We start from the raw sequence: 20,304 nt of genomic DNA, 5'->3' as shown, positions 1-20,304 counted from the left end.
GCTAAAGCTACTGCTCCCGCAACCCCACCTCGGACAAGCGGTAGAGAATGGATAGATGGAAGATAAATCTTTTCAAAACTTGCATCAATTTGAAAAAAAATGTTCATCTTTTTGAGAGGGGAAGTTAAACTGAGACAATGTGCTTGCAAAAGTGTGCACACCCGACTATTACTACGGTATGGTTGCATTCAGCAATAACCAATCATATTCATGTTTAATGGGAGTCAGCACACCTGCCACAGTTGAAAGTGCCACTGATTACCTGACTGTTACACTGTGGTGGTGGTGGGGGGGAGGGAGAATAAATGAAAACAAACTTTTTTTGTATATAATTCCAGGACTAAACTATTGACAAGTGTAAAGGAGGTTGGCTGTGGGGGTTTCAATTGCCTCTTGGTAGACAATATTGCTACAGTCCGCCAACTTATTTGTTTGCTTGTGTGCTAAGTAATTTGAGAGACTCGGTTTGACTCTGCGTGCCTAACAATTCCAGTCGTGGTTGAGATCCACTTCCAGGTTTTGCGGCGGGCCGTGAATGTGTGTGAGAGTGTGTGCGAGGGGCAACAGCGCGGCGTGAACGCAGCAGTGGGAAGCAGAAAGACTATGGCCGCCTCTCTGACTCTGACTCAGGTAACACTCTCTTCCAAACTGTTCTTGTGACGACAGCCCGCGCTTCGTGTCCGCCGTCTTCCCCGCTCGGAGAGCCTTCGGTTGCTGTCGGGAACTCGGGCGGACGAAAACGCGGTCTCGCCTCGATTATTTTTCTCTTTTTCCGGAGGGAAGTTTACAGTGCTTTGCTTGTGACTGGGAAAAGTTTGTGCCTAATCTCTTTGGGGACTGCGTAAGGGCGTAGCAGGCTAGCTAGCTAGCCTGCTAGCTAGCAGCTAGTTTGTATGCAGTGTTTTGACTCGTTTTGGACCCACTTTGTTACATTTGTGGTAACGGTGTAACGTTGAGAAGCTCCCTTTTGAGTTGTGTTTAAAATTGCCCGTTGTTACAGACTAGCGCCTTGTTTTTTTTTAAAGTGGCGTTAACGTGACATGTGTGGCTGTCCCGGAATGTCATTTATTTTCTGGACACTCAATGTAGACTACAAAGTCAGTCGACAATTGATGGAGCTCCGTTTTGAGCTAGGCTTAGCAGATGCTCGTTTATTGTTACGGTTAGGAGTAAACACCATTATCGACTTGGCAACTTCTGACATTTGAGTGGGTTTTGACCACAAAGCCCTAAGCTGTCAAAACGTCGTGTTGCAGGTGTCATTAGGAGGTGTTACCTGAGCCGCTGTTGCCTCTAACAACACTCAAGAACCAAGTGCGTGACCACTTGAGTGGGTTCATTGCTGTGACAGCTACTAATGTTTGTGTCTGGGTAGCCAGTAAGCAATCTGACTGTTTGCAGTCCCATTAATGTTTCCCAGAGTCAAAATGACAGGTCCCAGATTGAGTCAATTAGGGATGGGGGACTACCTACATCAGGTGTCGGTATTGGGCCGATACCGGCCTTATTTAGGTCATAATGGTATCACTTTTAACCTATGTGTGTTTCCCTGGGGACAATTGTTGATTTAAATGCGCTTACAAATCAAGTTTGATTGATATTTCAAGGTATTGGGAACTTGTTGAAGGTATTGGGTACTTGTGAAGGGTGCTGATATGTAAATCAAAGTCTACTTTAGAATATGACTAAAATAAATTAGTAAAAAAAATAGTTCTCCAAAATATTTACTTAAGAGAAAAGTACTCTGACAAAATTACTCACATACTGAGTAATTGGTGAGTAACTTCTGATTTATTATTTTTTTAAATTAAAATTCTCTTGCCCTAAAAATTCAACTTAGAGCGCTAATGGAACATTATTCATGAGAAGAGCAGTATGGGCAGTAGAATAGGTCAAGTACTTTAATAATCAAGTGTTTTTATTGTGTGTGGATTCATTAGATATGGAGGATTTTAGAGGCCTTTGAAGTGCTCTTTAAAAACAATATTTTTTTTTTAAAAGAAAAATCCACAAAGATGGTGACCACTTGTCATATTGCTAGTAATTGTCTTCGTGAAACAGAGCAGTAGGCTCACCAGATAATGCTTACGTAGAAAAACAGCAACAAGGCAGCGCAGCCCATGACATATCTTTTATTTTGCAGTGTGTAAGGTAAACATAGATTGAATATGAGGTCAGGGGTTTTGTGCCACTTTTGACTGCATGTCGCACATCGTTTCTGCCATGCTTCACTTAAATTAGTCACTTTGAAATCGTTGCTTTTGTGTGGGGTCACTGAGACGCCAGTCATGTGACTTCCTGGCTCCATTTGAATGGTCAAATGTAGTCACCATCACTAGTAGCTACGTTGGATTGGGGAAACCGAGTCATGTTACACAAGTTTCTAACGAGCCAAACTAGATCTCACAAGCAAGAATACTTTTAGATAAAATTACACGTAGCAAGCGGAATGTAGGTTAATGTAACGGTGTAAAAGTAGCGTTCCTTCTTAACAAAATGATTCTGGTAAAAGTAAAAAGTAAGTTGCATTAAAACTACTTTAACACGCACAATTCATCCCAAAAGTTATTTAATAAATTGTACCGGAGTAAATGTAGCTCGATACTACCCTCCTCTGGTTAATTTATACCGTACCGATACAGTTTAGGAAATGTATATATGTATATCTTAGGTTGGTTTTACAATAATGAAGTGACTTTCGGCTTTTCCCTATAATTTAATGGATACCTGTGACTAGATAGCATTGAGTGGAGAGTCTCTGTCGCTGTGTACAGTCAGTGCATGGGGTGACCGATCATTGCAAACAGCCTCTCAAATTATCCACAATCTCTCCTATGTTATCGCCCGTTTCCTCTCTTTGTGGCAATCCGCTTCGTCCTTGACAATCACGCCATGTTTTTGTGGTTCAATAAAAATAATGCTGGACAGTTAATTACATTTAAAATTTTTGGCTGCCAGGATTAAAAGCTTGATTGTCTGCAATATTTTTTATTTTATTATAAACATTTAAAATGTGGGCACTGCTGCATATAAAAAGTGCTTCATATGCAGTAGTGCCCACAACCTAGTCAGCCAGCCGCCAGGCTGCAAATGCATGGTTAAGGTTTCATTCAATGCCGACACCACGCTCCGGGGCCACCTTCAAAATAAAATCCTAAAATGGCATTGATGTCCAATGTCATAATATATGGAGCTTTTATTTTTAAGTTGCCCCACTCAGCACGTTGGCAGAGAGGCAGTTTACCATGGTAAGACACTATTCACAATCGTAGCGGCTGCCTTGACGTCAACTTTTCGGTTGGCCTGACTGAAGTAAAAAACGGCAGAAGTAAATAGAGAGGGAAATCACAACTGTCGAGTTGTTTGCAGTTTGTGACCGTGCACGACTGACCAACGGTCAAGCAGAACAGCGGAGACGTACCCGTCCTTGAGAATTCACTATGTTGAGGGGATTTTCAAATGAAAAGTCGGTGCTTGCAGACTAATATTATTGTGTTTTATGTATTAACTGTATTAGCTTCCATTAAGTTGCAATTCGTGATTGCACTTTTTAATACCATGTTTATTCAGTGAGCCCTTGGTAAAGTAGAATATTTTGGGGGGGGACATTTATTTTTTGATTAGCAATTTATTATTATTTAAAGATTCGTTTTCCACTGACACTGTTTCATGTTGTTTGTTGAAAAGTAGTGCAATAATTCCCTCACATGAAGAATAATTGTGACTAATAATCATGATTACAATATTGATCAAAATAATCGTGATTATTATTTTGGCCATAATGCAGCCCTACTGTACAGTATACTGTTTGTGAAGTAGGGTTCCACAATATATCGTTTGAGCATCATCATAACAATGTATGTGTGTGCAATAGTCACACCGCAGGGTCCTGCACAATGTTGGTGTATTGATATGCAGTTAATCAACTATAATATTAAGAAGTGACCAGAAGAGGGACCTGGTTGGACACGACACGCTAAAATTAACACCGATGTTACGGTAAATTATAACCCTTCAAACAACACACACGGCGCAGCCCAGAGTGTAATCTTGTTGTATGCCGACTATTAATGAGGACACCAGAAACAATAATACGCCTGCATCTGTATCTCTTCAGTCATTTTTTTCCCAATTTCGTGCAGCCCTAATGTGAAGCCCCAAAACCCAATACGGGGTTGCAGTTTTTCTGTTGTAGCTTGTGCGTGAAACATTCGTCGACTGAAATTGTTTTTGCGATAGCACACTTCAGTCATGTTTGGCCGTGTTGCTCGTCGTGCGGCGGGCCTTAAAATGGATTTACAGTGCTGTTCCATGTGGCCAATGTTGATTTAATGCCTATAATGTCTATTTCCATGCACATTTCAAATGACAAATATCCAATATGGCTGTGTTTACACTGACTAAACACTTGAAACAACTTGCGTGCGTAGACGCCCAAATTGCACGTAAATAACGCCACAAACGTCAACACCAGGCAGCAGTAAACAATAATACATAAATAATACAAAAATTAAATGTTTTGTACCATTTAGTTGGCACGGGCTGACTCTTCCCCCTTTGATTTAAAAGATGGTAACATTTACATTATGACATTGTCAACTGTCTGCAATTATTTTGCTGATTTAATGATAGACACACTAAAAAGATTTTAATTCAGAAAACCTGATTCATCCCCGTGAGGTAACATATTTAGTCCATATTTAATTGTCTGTGCTTTTGCTGTAGTTTAAATGTACAGCTTTTTTAATGTGTTTGTATTGTTAGGGCAGGCGATGGTGTGTATACGTCCCCAATCGGTGTATTTCGATGACTTAAAGCTTCCATTGGCGGGGTATATCCGATCTGTGCGTTTACGCTGCTCTCACATTGGTAGATATTTGAGACAAAGCAGATACTGTATTTATCCACATTTGAAAGAAGCCTGATTCCGCCCTGAAGTTATTTACGTTGCTGTCATTTGTATCCCATTTGTGCCACTTGATAGCAAAAAAATCTGTCACTTGATGCATTCAGTGTAAATCCAGCTTTAGACGGCCATGTGTCAAGAAGTATTATGGAGGTGTGGGCATGATTGAAGGCTTGGTTAAAAATCAAGTGGACACGCCAGAACAGTGATCACTTTGTTTGCAGCCACAATTAGTTCCAGGCACACTATTGTGTGAAAACACAGGCTTGGTCATAGAGAGATAAGTGTGTGTACCCAGTTATCAGATGGTCAATTGACAGTTGGTGGAGGGGTTTTTGCAAGTTGTGTAAGGTGCTCATTTCGCAAGCTATTATGTTGTTCCCAGCTGCACCTGCTCCTTTTTAGAGAATATCAACACATCGGCTATATGAAGAAGGAAGTGCTGACTGTCTTCCTCTTCAGCCCAGCTGTGGACGGTCAGCTATACTGAAAGAGGAAAGTGGCTGGTTTAGGGAGGATATGACATGGAAGGCTAAATCTGCTGTCTATTGCAAAATAAAGGGCGTTGCCTATATCCTCAACTTCATCAGTTTGTAAAACATTGATCCATCATGCTGTTCGATAAATAAGAACCTATACATATCGTACTGGTCATCAGTATAAAAGACACCTGTCCACAAGCGCAAACAGTCACACTCCAACCTTCACTATGGCCAAGACCAAAGAGCTGTCAAAGGACACCAGAATCAAAATTGTAGACCTGCACCAGGCTGGGAAGACTGAATTTGCAATAGGTAAGCAGCTTGGTGTCAAGAAATCCACTGTGGGAGCAATTATTAGAAAATGGAAGACATATAAAACCACTGATAATCTCCCTCGATCTGGGGCTCCATGCAAGATCTCAACCGGTGGGGCCAAAATGATCACAAGAACAGTGAGCAAAAATCCCAGAACCATACGAGGGCATATAAATGTGCAGTATTTATAAACTGATTGTGGTAAAGAACATTTGTTTATAACGTCTGCCTCGTGCATGCAGTGGGTCGAACATTTGACATGCAGAGGATGGCATTTAGCCCTTTTGTTGTTACCCTATTTTTGATCATTTTACAGGAATATTTAAACTCAGACTGTTTGTACTTTTGTAAATGGTTTTAAAATGGGTGTATGCCAGTGTGGTCCTTTTATAAATTTTGAATGTCTTGTTCTTCCTCAACAGCTCTCCAGTGGAAATCCCATTTATGACAAATACTATCGACAGGTATGCGCAAACATTATCACTGTTGAAGTCTTGCTTTATGAAGATCCATCCATCCATCCATTTTCTGACCCGCTTCTCCTCACTAGGGTCGCAGGGCTTTATTAAGATCACAATACAATTTTAAAAAAATCAAATTGTATTGTGATTATCAGATGTTATATACTTAATGGACACTTAATTAGGTACACCTGCGTAATCTAATAAGATCCAATACAAGAGCTGTATCACTGTAGTAAAACCACAATAATTAATACCTCTTATTTATTTTTGCACAGCTTTTGTTTGGAACTCATTAGATTGTGCACATGTACCTAATGTTGTGGCTGGTGAGAGCATGTAATAGAGGTACAGTAGCTTAATGTACTATGATCATGTTGCAGTGACCTCTCCTGTTATCGGTTCCTCTACAGGAAGTCAGACTATGAATTAATAATGGAGCGCTCTGCCTAACGTGTCATAGCGGGTCGGCTGTGACCACCATGAAATGTGACCTGATCCTATTCCACTACTGAGAATATACTGCAGCTTTGGTTTTGTTGTCAGTATTGATTTGAATGCCATAGGCTCCCCATATTCCTAAATTTAGTACCAGTTATTTTCACAACTGCCTTTAATTTAAAATACTGCTTTTTTTTATGACTCTTGTGGACCAAACCAGTTGGCTAAGGCACATGCAGAATATGCTTTGACCATGATGATTTTGTCTGTAATGATTATACCTTGGGCTTGTGTGGCTGCAGGTTGATCCCAGAGGCAGCGGGAGAGTGGCAGCAGCTGACGCAGCTCTGTTCCTGAAGCGGTCGGGCCTGGCTGACCTGGTTCTGGGAAAGGTAAGTCAAGCTTGAAACCAACACGTTAAACTATATTATCGTGTTATGTTGATGGTTGATAAATGTCCTCCACAGATCTGGGATCTGTCTGACTCTGAAAGGAAGGGTTCTCTCAACAAACAGGTATAAAAGCCCAGTGGAGGGGCATCATAATATGTGTTTTTTACAAATTTATTGAATGTATGTTAATCTCCACAGCAATTTTTTACCGCACTGCGCTTGGTGGCTTGTGCTCAGAATGGCCTGGAGGTGGCACTCAAGAGCCTTAATGTGGCTGTTCCACCCCCAAAATTTGTAAGTCAGTTGCTTTTAATCAGTCAAAAAATAATGTCCATGTGATCTGTTCGATGCTGCTACATTTAATTTGAAATCATTGTTATTCATCATACTTGAAAAGTTGAAGCAAGTTGTACTTGTTCCCAGCAGGATACAAGCAGCCCGTTGTTAGCAGGGGGATTGACCACCGATCTTACCTGGGTTGTCAAGGTGAAGCCTTTATACGTTTCTTTTTATAAAAAATTAATGTATACCGATTTGAGCCTGCCAATGTTGTTCGCAGATGATAAATCACTGTGGGCTTCAGCAGCCACAACACAAGAGTCCCATCCACGAGCTATATAAAAACAAATCTCTCTTTCTATTTAGCTCCGAGAGAGAGAAAAAATATTAGAAAGAGTTCTCAGTATTATGTAGTGCAGTTCTGTATCACTGCACAGCCTACAGCCACCCAAAACAATATATATATATCTTTTTGATACAGCTCTTGTAGTGGATTTCATTCGTGCAGGTCTACTCTGTGCTTTTCAGCTACTATATCTATCCATAGCAACAACAGAAAACAGAACTGCAAAATGTAACAAATCTTAGGGGTGTCTCCATCCGATCTCTGAGATCGGAAATCGGTCCAATGCCAGCAAAAAACGAGTATCGGATCGGACTGGATCGAAAATCCCCGATTTTACCACTCTTGTACAAGCAGTCCATTCCATGCGCCGCTCTAGGATTTCTCTCCAGCAGCGACATGCAGAGGCTATTTGATTACAACAACAGGTTGCTAAGGTGCTAACATACTAGCAAGAAGTAAGAGTTAATGTTGCTTGCTTAAACTTGTTTATTGACAGTCCAATTGAAATTCGCTCCAAAACTAAAAATACATGAGTTATACCTGTTAAATGTTCAAACACATCACAGACTTTGTCGTTTTTGTTAAGAAAAATCGCTAGCTCAAAGCTAATGAATGGAAAACTCCATTGACGAGCTAACGAAAATTAGCATTGAAATCGCGGCACTTGTATCCATCCATCCATTTTCTGAGCCGCTTATCCTCACAAGGGTCGCGTATCGCTCAACATAATAAATATTGGTACACAAACGCTGTATACACACTTACACAATATTCTCAGACATATATTATTCACACTCTGTGAAAAGCGAGTTGTATAAAAAATATTTTATCGGATTCCGTTGTCCATCTGACTACTTGCCAATGACTAGTATTACACAAGGTTTGTTCTGCCGCAGACTTCTTCGTCGCGCAATTCACTCACTCTTTAATCCTTTTTTCCCAAAATTTTTTAAAAAAAAATTTAACTCACCACTTGTCTTCAATCCTGTGGATTGTCGTCAACCTTCAGATCCCAGTTGAGGAGGACGAAGACCAGTCCCGTAAAAGGGTCTTACTTGCCGTGGCCACGGTCTCTTAACTGGAAGTCGGCTCCACAACTGGAATCCTCGGGTGTGTTGACATCCGGCTCGGAGGACCAATTTAATGTTGGATTTATCTTACCCAACATTATAAAAAATAGACACAAAAGGAATGAAGACGCTGGTTTCTTTTTCTCATGAGGACGGCGTATGGGAGATTGTTCAGATCACAGTCTCTCAACACGCTCTAAACAATCCCCCCCCCTCGCTCCTGCTTTTATTTGAAATAGGAGGGATTTACAAATCATAATGTTCTAAGCAATAAGACACAACACAAAATATTTGATTATAAGAGGGTTTTTTCCAGACATAGTGTTCTAAGTAATAAGACACAACACATAATATTGAACCAACACCTGTCACGACCCGACCACATCCGATTACGTCCTTGGTTCAGGCGCCCTTCCATCGGATGATGCTGAGTCTTCTTTTTGAAGGCGAGACATCTAAAATTGTCCATTATACTAATGCAAGCTAAGCAAATAAATGATAACTTCTACAATTTATCTAACAGTGACTTATACTTTTTGTTACTGCAAGTATCTCATTGCGTGCACCGTACTGCCCCTCAGAGGTCAATGTCTGCACAGCATGAACAGTGAATAAAACTCCAGCCCAGATGCGTTGCCACCGCGTGTGGAGAAACCAAATGCTGTTCCCACCATATACTGAGAGTAGAAAATAACTTAATTGAACTTGAATTGTTATTTTGCACTTAAAAGTATAATTTGTATGTATTATTTAGGGAGGTTATCTGAATACATTAATTAAAAAACTTTAACCGAAAACCATGTCTAATTTATTTTTTATCTATTTATCTATTCAAATGTAGAATATGCTTCTGTTTAAGTTAAGCAGTGGGTATGTTGCAGTTATTAAAAAAATTTATCATTGGTTTTATTGTTTATTTTTCAGGATTTTCTGATATTCATTCATTCATCTTCCCTTCCGCTATCCTCACAAGGGTCGGTGGCGTGCTGGAGCCTATCCCAGCAATCCTCGAGCGAGAGGACCCTGAACTGGTCACCAGCCAATTGCAGGGCACATAGAAACAAACAACCATTCGCGCACACATTCACACCTAAGGGGAATTTAGAGTCTTCAATCAGATATAATTTTCATTATTTTATTAAATTGTAGTACATTCCTGTTTAAAGTTATTTTATGTAACCAATTTGTTTATAAAAAAAAGGGTCAGTTTTTCCTCATACATACTGTTGCTGATTATTGTTCACAGTTTGCGTAATATCACTTGATCAAGCCTTTTCTAATATTCTATACTACATAATAAGTAAAGCAGGACTAGAGACTACGACCAAATGGGTCGCATATGCCACCTTTTTTTTCAGTTTGTGCGATTAAAGGTTTTATCTTGTCGCATTTGCGCGAGTCCTTGTTTATTGGTTGAAAGTGGCCTTTTTTTCTATTGCAATCTCCTGAAACACACAGATAAAGAGAGAGAGAGAGAGGTGTGACACAGTCTCAATCATTGTTCCGAATGCCATTTGAGTTAAAAGCGACCTGCAACAATGTGATTAGCTACCTGCTGCAACATAATTGACTGCTTCTTTCAGATAGAGCACGCTATTATCAACAGCACCGTCACGTACATGCTCAACACATAAGCATAAGAAGACCCTAACTATAAGAGCTGGCTGCTGGCCCCTCTAGTGGAACAAATGATCAAATATAAGTACTATATATATATATATATATATATTTTATTATTTTTTTATTTTATTTTTTTTAATTGACCTGTTTTGTCTGCCACTGCCTGCTGCAGACCAAGTTCTTGTTCACAGTAACATATTTTACAAATATATCTCTGGTCACTGTCGATCCTCATACAAAACTATTGTATGCCATGGTCATGCTGTAGCTCCTCAAAAAATGGTGCGACCAAATCATGTGCTGGTGCGACCAACTGAAAAAGTTCTACTTGTGCAAAAGTTAGTGTAGAGCCCTGTAAAGTATGTATGATTATTGCTGATATTGGCCAAAGCTCAAGGCTGCAATATCTGTTTTGGATCAGGACACGCCTAACAAATATAAGCCATGTATTACTGTACACAACATACAATATTTCTGATTTTTTTATTTATTTATTTTTTATTTACATTTTGTTGTCCTCTCAGCCTGAAGAGAAGTTGAAGTTTGACTCCATCTTTGACAGCCTTGGTCCAGTCGGGGGGATGCTCACAGGAGACAAAGTCAAGCCTGTCCTGCTCAACTCGAAACTGCCAGTCGACATTTTGGGCCGGGTATGAGCTGCTTGCCACACTGGTTTCATGTACTGTATTGTAAACCACGTGACACCACTGAGGAAATGTGCATTTGAAAATTGAGCAGTGTTTGATGAGTCAAAAACGTCAGCAAATGAACCAACACGTTGGAGCAAGTACAAAAGATGTGCTCTTATGACTTATGTTTGGTAAGACATGAGGTTTTTGAGGAAGTGAAAAAATAGATATGAGTCAGAGTTTACATGATATACTGTACACAAGTTTTTAATGAAATTTCTAATTTTAAAACTATAATTCCTGTGTGTTGAAGGTGTGGGAGCTTAGTGACATCGATAGAGACGGCATGTTGGACAAAGATGAATTCTCTGTGGTAAGAAGTTACCTGGCTTAGTTTAACAGTACTCTGGATCTGGTCAATATACAATTACAAGAGGTGGTGTAAAAATTCTAAAGACGATAATGCTGTGTTTTGAGGTTTATTGGTTTAACTATGTTTATTATTGTGGTTGTAGTTTGCCGTAGTATCAAACTATGTCACACTTGAGAACTCTCACTCTCAGACATTGGCAATAAAAATGGGCTTACTGTATTGTCGTTGCTGCGGAACAGTGACAAACAGTTGAGCATTTTTAAAGCGGTCACACAAGCACAGAAAAAAAACTTTATACGACAATGTGCTTAACGTCAGTGGTCATGCTAGACCAGCTCTGAACATGTACTATTGCACATTAAAACTGGGCCATGTGATGCAATATCAATAAGATATGGTAAGGAAATATTATTATTATTACATTATAACACAACATCATCTACTATATTTCTTCTATGTCAGTGCGACTATTCACGTGTTATCTTTATGTAGTTAGTTGTTATACAACTCTTGTGTATCTAATTGTAGTGGCCAGTGAGTGTAGGTGCTATTTATATATGATTCCTTTGTGTGCTAAATTTGTGAGTACTCTTCAAAATTCTTGCAGGTAGTTTATTATTTCAATGCATGTGTGATGACTTCAAAATATTTGAACAATAATTCTGCCTATTTTTTAAATGTATTTTATTGCCAAACCGCCCTTCCAGGCCATGTATCTGGTGTACAGAGCTCTGGAAGGAGAAACAGTTCCCGTGTCTCTCCCACCTCCCCTGGTTCCACCCTCCAAGAGGAAAAAAGCCTCGGTACCTCCAGTGATGCCCTTGTTACCCTCGCCCCCCTCCGTCAAAGATAGTCGTGCCTCCCATGCTGGCTCTAAGACCATGCCCCTCCCCCCTAAACCCGCCCCGACGCCAGCAGCTGCCCCTGTGAGTATGTTACCAGTGCATCCTGGCCATTACCGCTTTATTTTGTTACAAGCACTTTAAAATGATTTCAAACTGGATAGCTCAGTGTGTTTTTCAAAAGAACAAGACCAAAGGGAATATAAAGGTAAATTATGTCAGGATTTCAGTATGCATTAAATAGGTTCAGTCTGACTTCTATCATTTGAGTTGCTGTTTTCCTAAATGCATGGTTTGGCATCTCCTCTCAGTGGGTGGTGTCGTCAGCGGACAAAGCCAAATATGACGAACTCTTCAGCAAGACAGACGGAGACATGGATGGGCTGGTGTCTGGACCTGAAGTCAGAGATATCTTTCTCAAAACGGGTCTGCCATCTGCCACGCTCGCACGCATCTGGTAAGAGACTAACAACTTCTTTTGTTTTGAATCTGAGTCTTCACCCGTTGTCACTTTTACTACAACTAAAAATTGTATACAGTAGTTGCATCCACTCTAAAAAAAGAGTGTGGTAACAGAGAAACATGTTGCTATTAGTGTAGACCAGGGGTGAGCAAACGTTTGTGCTCATGGGCAGGTGGGACGCCTGTCTGTTGGATCTGTATTGGAGTTTTACCTCATTCAAAGATTGTTAAAAAACCTCATGCAGTGTAAACCGACCCCTTCGCCCACCCCCAACACAGTAACATTGGACATTGTAGAGTGGCCTTTTATTATGGGCAACCTAAGGCACACCTGTGTGGATGGATTATCTCGACAAAGGAACAGATTTAGTAATATTTGAGAGAGGTAAGCCTTTTGTGTACATAGTTTTGCTCAGTGTATTTACAATCAGTCAGTTAATAAATTATTTAATGAGATGAATGAATACAAAATTAATGACTGCGATTCGCTGGTGACCAGTTCAGGGTGTACCCCGCCTCTCGCCCACTGGGATAGGCTCCAGCATCCCCGCGACCCTAGTGAGGATAAGCGGTACAGAAAATGGATGGGATGGATGAATTAATTTTAAACCCATCCATTTTCTTCCGCTTATCCGAGGTCAGGTCGGGGGGGCAGGAGCCTTACCGATAAGGCAAAAAGCAACAAATATTACAGCACTCTTGATCAAGTACATGCACGGTGGGCTACATTATAGAACGGAGCTGGCCATACCCCTTCGTCTTAGCCTTTTTTAAAGCTAAAAGTACATTTTCAGTGTAAACAAAACGTCTCTGGATGGAAAAGAGACACTGTCGTGTGTCGAGATCTGGAAAAATACAGCGCTCATAGATTTTCCCTAATTAGTTTCTGTCCTGCTGTGTCTGTCTGCTCTGTTGGCTCCTGTCATAATCGGCAAACATTATTGTGACCCGCCGCGGCCTGAGGCCTTGATTGTTAGTCTGTTGTGTAACCTGCGCGCCATCCTTCCCCCAGGGAGCTTTGTGACATTGGCGACATCGGAAAACTGACCCGAGAGCAGTTCACACTGGCGCTACATCTGATCAATCAGAAGTTGACGAGAGGTCTGGACCCTCCACAGAGCCTCTCACCAGAGATGATCCCTCCCTCTGACAGACTAAATATCAAACAGGTGAGATTTACCTGATATCATTTTTTGGGAGCTTAAAAAAACATCACCGAGCTGTTATGTAAATTGTGGCATCCAGCGAAGATGCATTTTCGTGGTGTAGCCATCATTAGCTTGCTAACTGCAGGCTGGAGTGGTAAATGAGGCTTGTTATGGAAGCTAAGCACAGCTAACAGTCAACTGAGCAGCCAAACGAAATGTCACTTTGTCCTTCTATAGTGGGGGGGGTGGGGACTCATGCTAGAAAGTATACGCCCCAGGCCCGTGATGTCATGGGGCCGCTCACAAAAGCAGGAAAATTCTAATAATGAAAATTCAAACAGTTAAAAAGATGCTTAAGCTAAATCTCAACAATTCAGCCCTGTATTGTTATACATAAGTCTTTGCATATGTTTTCAGCACTTAAAACATATTTAATGTACTTAGAAACAAAACTCAGATATCTACTTAGAGCCCCTTTAAATGTGCACATTTTCCGGTCTCGGGAATTAACGGAAAGGATGTGGAAAAGTCATGGAAAATTATTGATAAGAAAGTGTACGAACCCTGCTAAAGTTGTACATCAAACAAGAATGGAAAAGAATTCCATCTACAAAGCATCAACAAATGGAGTCCCCTTTTCCCAAACGCTTATAGAGTGTTGTTAAAAGGTGATGTAACACAGTGGTAAACATGCCCCTGTCCCAGCTTTTTGGGAACGTGTTGCAGACATCAAATTTAAAATGAGTGAATATTGAAAAAAAAAAAAAACGTTTTGTCTGAAGATTAAATGTCTTGGTTGTGTATTCGATTGAATATAGGTTGAACAGGATTTGCAAATCATTGTATTGTTTTTATTTGCATTTTACACGTTTTTGACCACGAAATGGTGCAAACTGGTGATCGCTTGTCAATGAACAAGTTTAGCTTCCAGTCATTTGACAGAAGATTGTAGTCATGCCTCTGTTGAAAGGTTTAATAGTGAAACAAATATGATGTATTATTGATGAGCCTTTAATGCAGCCTTATGGGGGGCACAAGCCAGTGCAAACTGTGGGCCGGTCCCAAGCCCGGATAAATGCAGAGGGTTGCGTCAGGAAGGGCATCCGGCTTAAAACTTTGCCAAACAAATGAGCGTTCATCCAAAGAATTCCATACCGGATCGGTCGTGGCCCGGGTTAACAACGTTCGCCACCGGCACCGGTGGAAATTCAGCTACTGTGGGTCGAAGAAGAAGAGGTGGAAACCGGGTTCTTCGGCAAAAAGAGAAGAGGAAAGCACAGAGCCTAGAACTGAATGTGGGGACTTTGAATGTTGGCACTATGACAGGAAAATCTCAGGAGTTGATTGACATGATGATTAAGAGAGAGGTTGATATATTGTGTGTCCAGCAGACCAGGTGGAAAGGCAGTAAAGCTAGAAGTTTAGGCGCAGGGTTTAAATTATTTTACCATGGTGAAGATGGGAAGAGAAATGGAGTCGGGGTTATTTTAAAAGAAGAGTTGGCTAAGAATGTCTTGGAGGTGAAAAGAGTATCAGATCGAGTGATGAGGCTGAAACTTGATATTGAGGGTGTTATGTATAATGCGATTAGTGGCTATGCCCCAGAGGTAGGATGTGACCTGGAGGTGAATTCTGGAAGGAGCTAGACAAAGTAGTAGTTGTAGAATACATTGAGATGTGACATAGGGCAAAGGTAGAGGTGGCAAAGGCCAAACAAGAGGCATATGATGACATGTATGCCAGGTTGGACACTAAAGAAGGAGAAAAGGATCTATACAGGTTGGCCAGACAGAGGGATAGAGATGGGAAGGATGTGCAGCAGGTTAGGGTGATTAAGGATAGAGATGTAAATATGTTGACTGGTGCCAGTAGTGTGCTAGATAGATGGAAAGAATACTTCGAGGAGTTGATGAATGAGGAAAATGAGAAAGAAGGGAGAGTAGAAGAGGCAAGTGTGGTGGAGCAGGAAGTGGCAATGATTAGTAACGGGGAAGTTAGAAAGGCATTAAAGAAGATGAAAAATGGAAAAGCAGTTGGTCCTGATGACATTCCTGTGGAATTATGGAAGCATCTAGGAGAGGTGGCTGTGGAGTTTTTGACCAGCTTGTTCAATAGAATTCTAGCACGTGAGAAGATGCCTGAGGAACGGAAGAAAAGTGTGCTGGTGCCCATTTTTAAGAACAAGGGTGATGTGCAGAGCTGTGGGAACTATAGAGGAATAAAGTTGATGAGCCACACAATGAAGTTATGGGAAAGAGTAGTGGAGGCTAGACTCAGGACAGAAATGAGTATTTGCGAGCAATAGTATGGTTTCATGCCTAGAAAGAGTACCACAGATGCATTATTTGCCTTGAGGATGTTGATGGAAAAGTACAGAGTACCCAGAGAGGAACTGTGGTACTGCATGCAGAAGTCTCCACAGGAATCAGCCCTGAGGCCCTTCCTGTTTGCAGTGGTGATGGATAGGCTGACAGATGATGTTAGACTGGAATCCCTGTGGACCATGAAGTTTGCAGATGACATTGTGATCTGCAGGGAGCAGGTGGAGGAACAGTTGGAAAGATGGAGGCATGCACTGGAAAGCAGAGGAATGAAGATTAGCTGAAGTAAGACAGAATATATGTGCATGGATGAGAGGGGTGGTGGGGGAAGAGTGAGGCTACATTAAGAAGAGATGGCAAGGGTGGAGGACTTGAAATACTTGGGGTCAACCGTCCAGAGCAATGGTGAGTGTGGTCAGGAAGTGAAGAAATGGGTCCAAGCAGGTTGGAGTGGGTGGAGGAAGGTGTCAGGTGTATATGTGACAGAAGAGTCTCTGCTAGGATGAAGGGCAAAGTTTATAAGACAGTGGTGAGGCCAGCCATGACGTACGGATGAGAGACAGTGGCACTGAAGAGACAACAGGAAGCAGAGCTAGAGGTGGCGGAAATGAAGATGTTGAGGTTCGCTCTCGGAGTGACCAGGTTGGATAAAATTATAAAATGAGCTCATCAGAGTGACAGCCAAGGTTCAATGTTTTGGAGACAAAGTTAAAGAGAGCTGGCTTCGATGGTTTGGACACGTCAAGAGAAGAAATAGTGAATATATATATTGGTAGAAGGATGATGAGGATGGAGCTGCCAGGCAAGAGAGCTAGAGAAAGACCAAAGAGAAGGTTGATGGATGTCGTGAGGGAAGACATGAGGGCAGTTGGTGTTCGAGAGGAGGATGCAGGAGATAGGGTTACATGGAGAAGGATGACGCGCTGTGGTGACTCCTAGTGGGACAAGCTGAAAGGAAAAGAAGATGATTATTGAGTGAGTTACAGTAAGTTTTGGGGATCTTTAACAACAGTTGCTCTCGGGTATTAATTGTTTTTAGAATTACATGAGATGCTTTTGCGAGCTGCATATACTGTAAAAGGTTGAAGACCCATGCCTTAGAACCATGACATCAAAACATATTGACAGTGACAACTGAGTGGCTTTGTGCGCTGCTCAATGATAAAGCATATTTCCATTTGGATACTTTTGCTAAAACTGTGCATTCTTCAGTATTTCTCCTGCTTTGCTTTTACTTGTTTTTTTTTTTTTGCCTGTCCTTCCTTTGCTCTCATTGCAACATTTTTTTTATCCCTCTCTTTCTCCACTTCACATTTTTATTCTCTGCCCCTTTCTCATGCGGATGGGACCGCCCCCCTGAGTGAGTTTCATTCCTCTGTATGAATCACCTCACTTTGCCATCTTTCCTTCTTCATGCTGTTTTGTAAAATCAATGTAGATTTAGATGAAGTATGAAGGTTGCTCTTTATAGTTTGTAATAAATGTTTTGCGCCACATCTGGTTGGATTCCATTACAGAATCACTGCATACGTTCATGTTTGTCTTGAGCAACTTTTCTACATCAGTAAGCTCATCAGTTTAGCTGTCGTTTATTTGTTTGTGCAGTTATGTGACTTGCTATGTAAATGTTTGTATTCGTGTTGGCCCTTTGCCCCCCTTTAACCTATCTCTGTGGTTCCTTTGCTCCAGAATAATATGGCCAACCTGACAGCTGACTTCTCTGCCATCAAGGAGCTGGACTCTCTTAGTAATGAAATTTTTGAACTACAAAGGTAAGCTTTGTATGATGATAGTATACCTCATGCAGGTTATGCTTTGAGAGATTGCAGTGCTAAGTTGTTCAATAATCAGCACCTCAAAATGTTTAAAGATCCAAATATGGCGCCTCCTACCACAACTACAATACTGCATATAATTTCACTGACTGCAGGAACTGTTCTGACCGCCAGAGTGCAGTGTTTTCTGTGAATTGACCCACTATACTTTACGTCAAACTCAGACCCGGGGGCCACATTTGGCCCATGATGTAATTATATTTGGCCCGCAAGACCATATCAAATGTGTAGTAGAGCTGGCCTGCCAGTATATAGTACATGCGCCACTAATATTACAAATCCCAGAATGCTTTGCTAGTCTGTTGGCCCATCAGTCTAGACCGGCTCAACTCCTAGGCAGAGACTGTTAATAGTTTGGATTTTTATTGAAGGACATTCTTATTTTATTTTTTATTGAAGCACATTCTTATTTTTTTGGGTTGTTGTGTTGTTGGCCTTTGAAAAAAGATTTACATAAAAAAGAGAGGTAGTTGGAGATAGATAAATAGAAGATGGAGAGACAAAAGAATCCATGTTATTTAAACACAAAACAACAAACGAATACCACTGATGTCTTTTATCGCAAATTTGATTTCTCGTGTTTATATTAGTTTTTTTATTCCAGATTCAGTGTTTAAGCAAAATTTAAGTTTGTTTTCATATGATAAACTTTAATGCTACATTTCTGGAGAGAAGGGAAACATGCACATCGCAGTGATTTTTCATAAAATATTGAGTTTGGCCCACAACGTTGTGCCAATTTTTAATTTTGGCCCACTGTGAATTTGAGTTTGACACCTGTGCACTATACTGACAATAATTGCGTACTAATGAGTAAGCATTGGCTTCGGCCGGGGATTTGGGCCCAGTGGAGGAAAAAAATAAATAAAAATTGGGCCCAGCACTTCAAGGCCACAAATGGAAAACACTGTATTCTACGGACCTTGTCAGTCATGGGCCCATGGTCACCACACACACTCTCCACACCCATGTGTGTAAACTACTTACGTATAAGGCCAGCTATTTTGTAATTATTAATAGTGTCAGCTCAGTATGAATGAGGATGCTTGTGTAATTTCTACAGCATCTGCACTTCACCAGGAGACCAACCAAGACTCACAATCATTACTATCTTAATCTTCCTCCACATACAGTATTTACCTTCATTTAAAAAAGTCGAGGTGTCTGCTTTTTTTTAGTAGTTTCCATGTGATCAGTGTCCATACATTACTCAGTGTTGTGTCCCTTTTCATGAGTTGGGTGTGTGGAAGGAGCCCTTCCTCACTAATACTCAAGTTAGGGATACACTTAAGCATCTTGTCGCAGCAATGTGATGAAGATGAGGAGGATGCATCAGTAGGTTGGCTGGTGGAAACTGTTCTGATGTGAGAGACACTGATACGTACTCTAGAAATGAAAGTTGAATGACATCCAATACAAAAGGTGGATACACAAATCGACCTTACTGAGATAATACTCAAGTTAATTGATTCTGTCAGAGATGTATTATTTTGAGAATATGTTGGCTACCATGCTATATGACATGGCATAATAATAAAATCAACTGTCAATATGAGGATAAACATCTACATTTTCCTAACTTTACATTGTTTAATTATAATCTCAGTCTGAAGTGAGTTCAAGTATCTCAGACATCTTGTTACGGATCAAATGACAGATGACGAGGGTTGTATATACAAACATTAATAGACTCAAGTTTAATGCATGTACAAATGATGTAAAGTCTTTTTTCAGAGCATACTGCACTCCACTCTATGTGTCACATTTGTGGTATAATATTTAATGTGTGCCTTTTTCCACAAATCATTCAAATAAAGTACACTTTAATTTGCTGTAATGAAGCACTGTTAGAGGTGTTAAGGCAGCACGAGAAGAATGTTGGTTGGTCCTGCCTCTCCTCCTCCCTCACACCAGTCATCTGTGTCTCACCTTTCATCTCCCACATACTTGACAGATCGAGCACAAGCTCACTTTCTCTGCTTTATCGTGGCGTCGGAGTCTCGGCCTTATTCATGTTTCTATTTGATTTTGAGGGTCATGGTTGTCCAAGGAGAGCAGGGGGTTGCGGCTAAGGATCGAGCTGACGGGGGTTCAATGGAGGGCTGGTTGTGGCCTTACAGTCTGAGAAATATAACCTCTTTGTCCTCAGTGGCTAAATGTCCTTATATGTTGTGCTGGAACCCAAGGGAGAAAACCACAGTGGAAGAAGAGATCAAGGAGAAGGAGGAGGCCATCAGCGAGCGCAGCAGCGAGGTCCAGGTAAGGTCAATTTACTGGTCGAATGTTTAGTCTTATATATTGATCAATTGTTGGAATATGCAATACTTGTTCCTGCCGTGAGCCATTTTAGGATAACATTCTAGGCAGGACAGTGTACTGTAG

The 20,304-nt window shown here is 40.9% G+C and overlaps 1 protein-coding gene across 9 annotated transcripts in view; it reads left to right on the top strand.

Annotated features, from left to right (window-relative positions):
- Positions 1-287: 287 nt before the first annotated feature.
- eps15 (epidermal growth factor receptor pathway substrate 15) overlaps positions 288-20,304 on the top strand; it is a 37,492-nt gene continuing 17,475 nt past the window's right edge. For 2 of the 9 annotated variants that reach the window (XM_061778912.1, XM_061778910.1), the window contains exons 1-13: positions 293-630; positions 6,126-6,167; positions 6,908-6,997; positions 7,073-7,120; positions 7,196-7,291; positions 7,421-7,483; positions 10,837-10,962; positions 11,255-11,314; positions 12,022-12,240; positions 12,468-12,613; positions 13,631-13,787; positions 17,777-17,859; positions 20,109-20,181. In XM_061778912.1, the coding sequence (XP_061634896.1) occupies positions 604-630; positions 6,126-6,167; positions 6,908-6,997; positions 7,073-7,120; positions 7,196-7,291; positions 7,421-7,483; positions 10,837-10,962; positions 11,255-11,314; positions 12,022-12,240; positions 12,468-12,613; positions 13,631-13,787; positions 17,777-17,859; positions 20,109-20,181 (1,230 nt within the window). In that variant the 5' untranslated portion in view covers positions 293-603. Of the gene's footprint in view, positions 631-6,125; positions 6,168-6,907; positions 6,998-7,072; positions 7,121-7,195; positions 7,292-7,420; positions 7,484-10,836; positions 10,963-11,254; positions 11,315-12,021; positions 12,365-12,467; positions 12,614-13,630; positions 13,788-17,776; positions 17,860-20,108; positions 20,182-20,304 lie in introns of those variants that run through there. The other 7 variants (XM_061778913.1, XM_061778914.1, XR_009789321.1 and 4 more) reach the window with 6 other exon arrangements.

This window comes from Phyllopteryx taeniolatus, chromosome 7, assembly GCF_024500385.1.
Source record: "Phyllopteryx taeniolatus isolate TA_2022b chromosome 7, UOR_Ptae_1.2, whole genome shotgun sequence".
NCBI classification, from domain to species: Eukaryota; Metazoa; Chordata; class Actinopteri; order Syngnathiformes; family Syngnathidae; genus Phyllopteryx; species Phyllopteryx taeniolatus.
The sequence above is the reverse complement of the archived record's forward strand: the minus strand, read 5'-3'. Positions and strand labels throughout refer to the sequence as shown.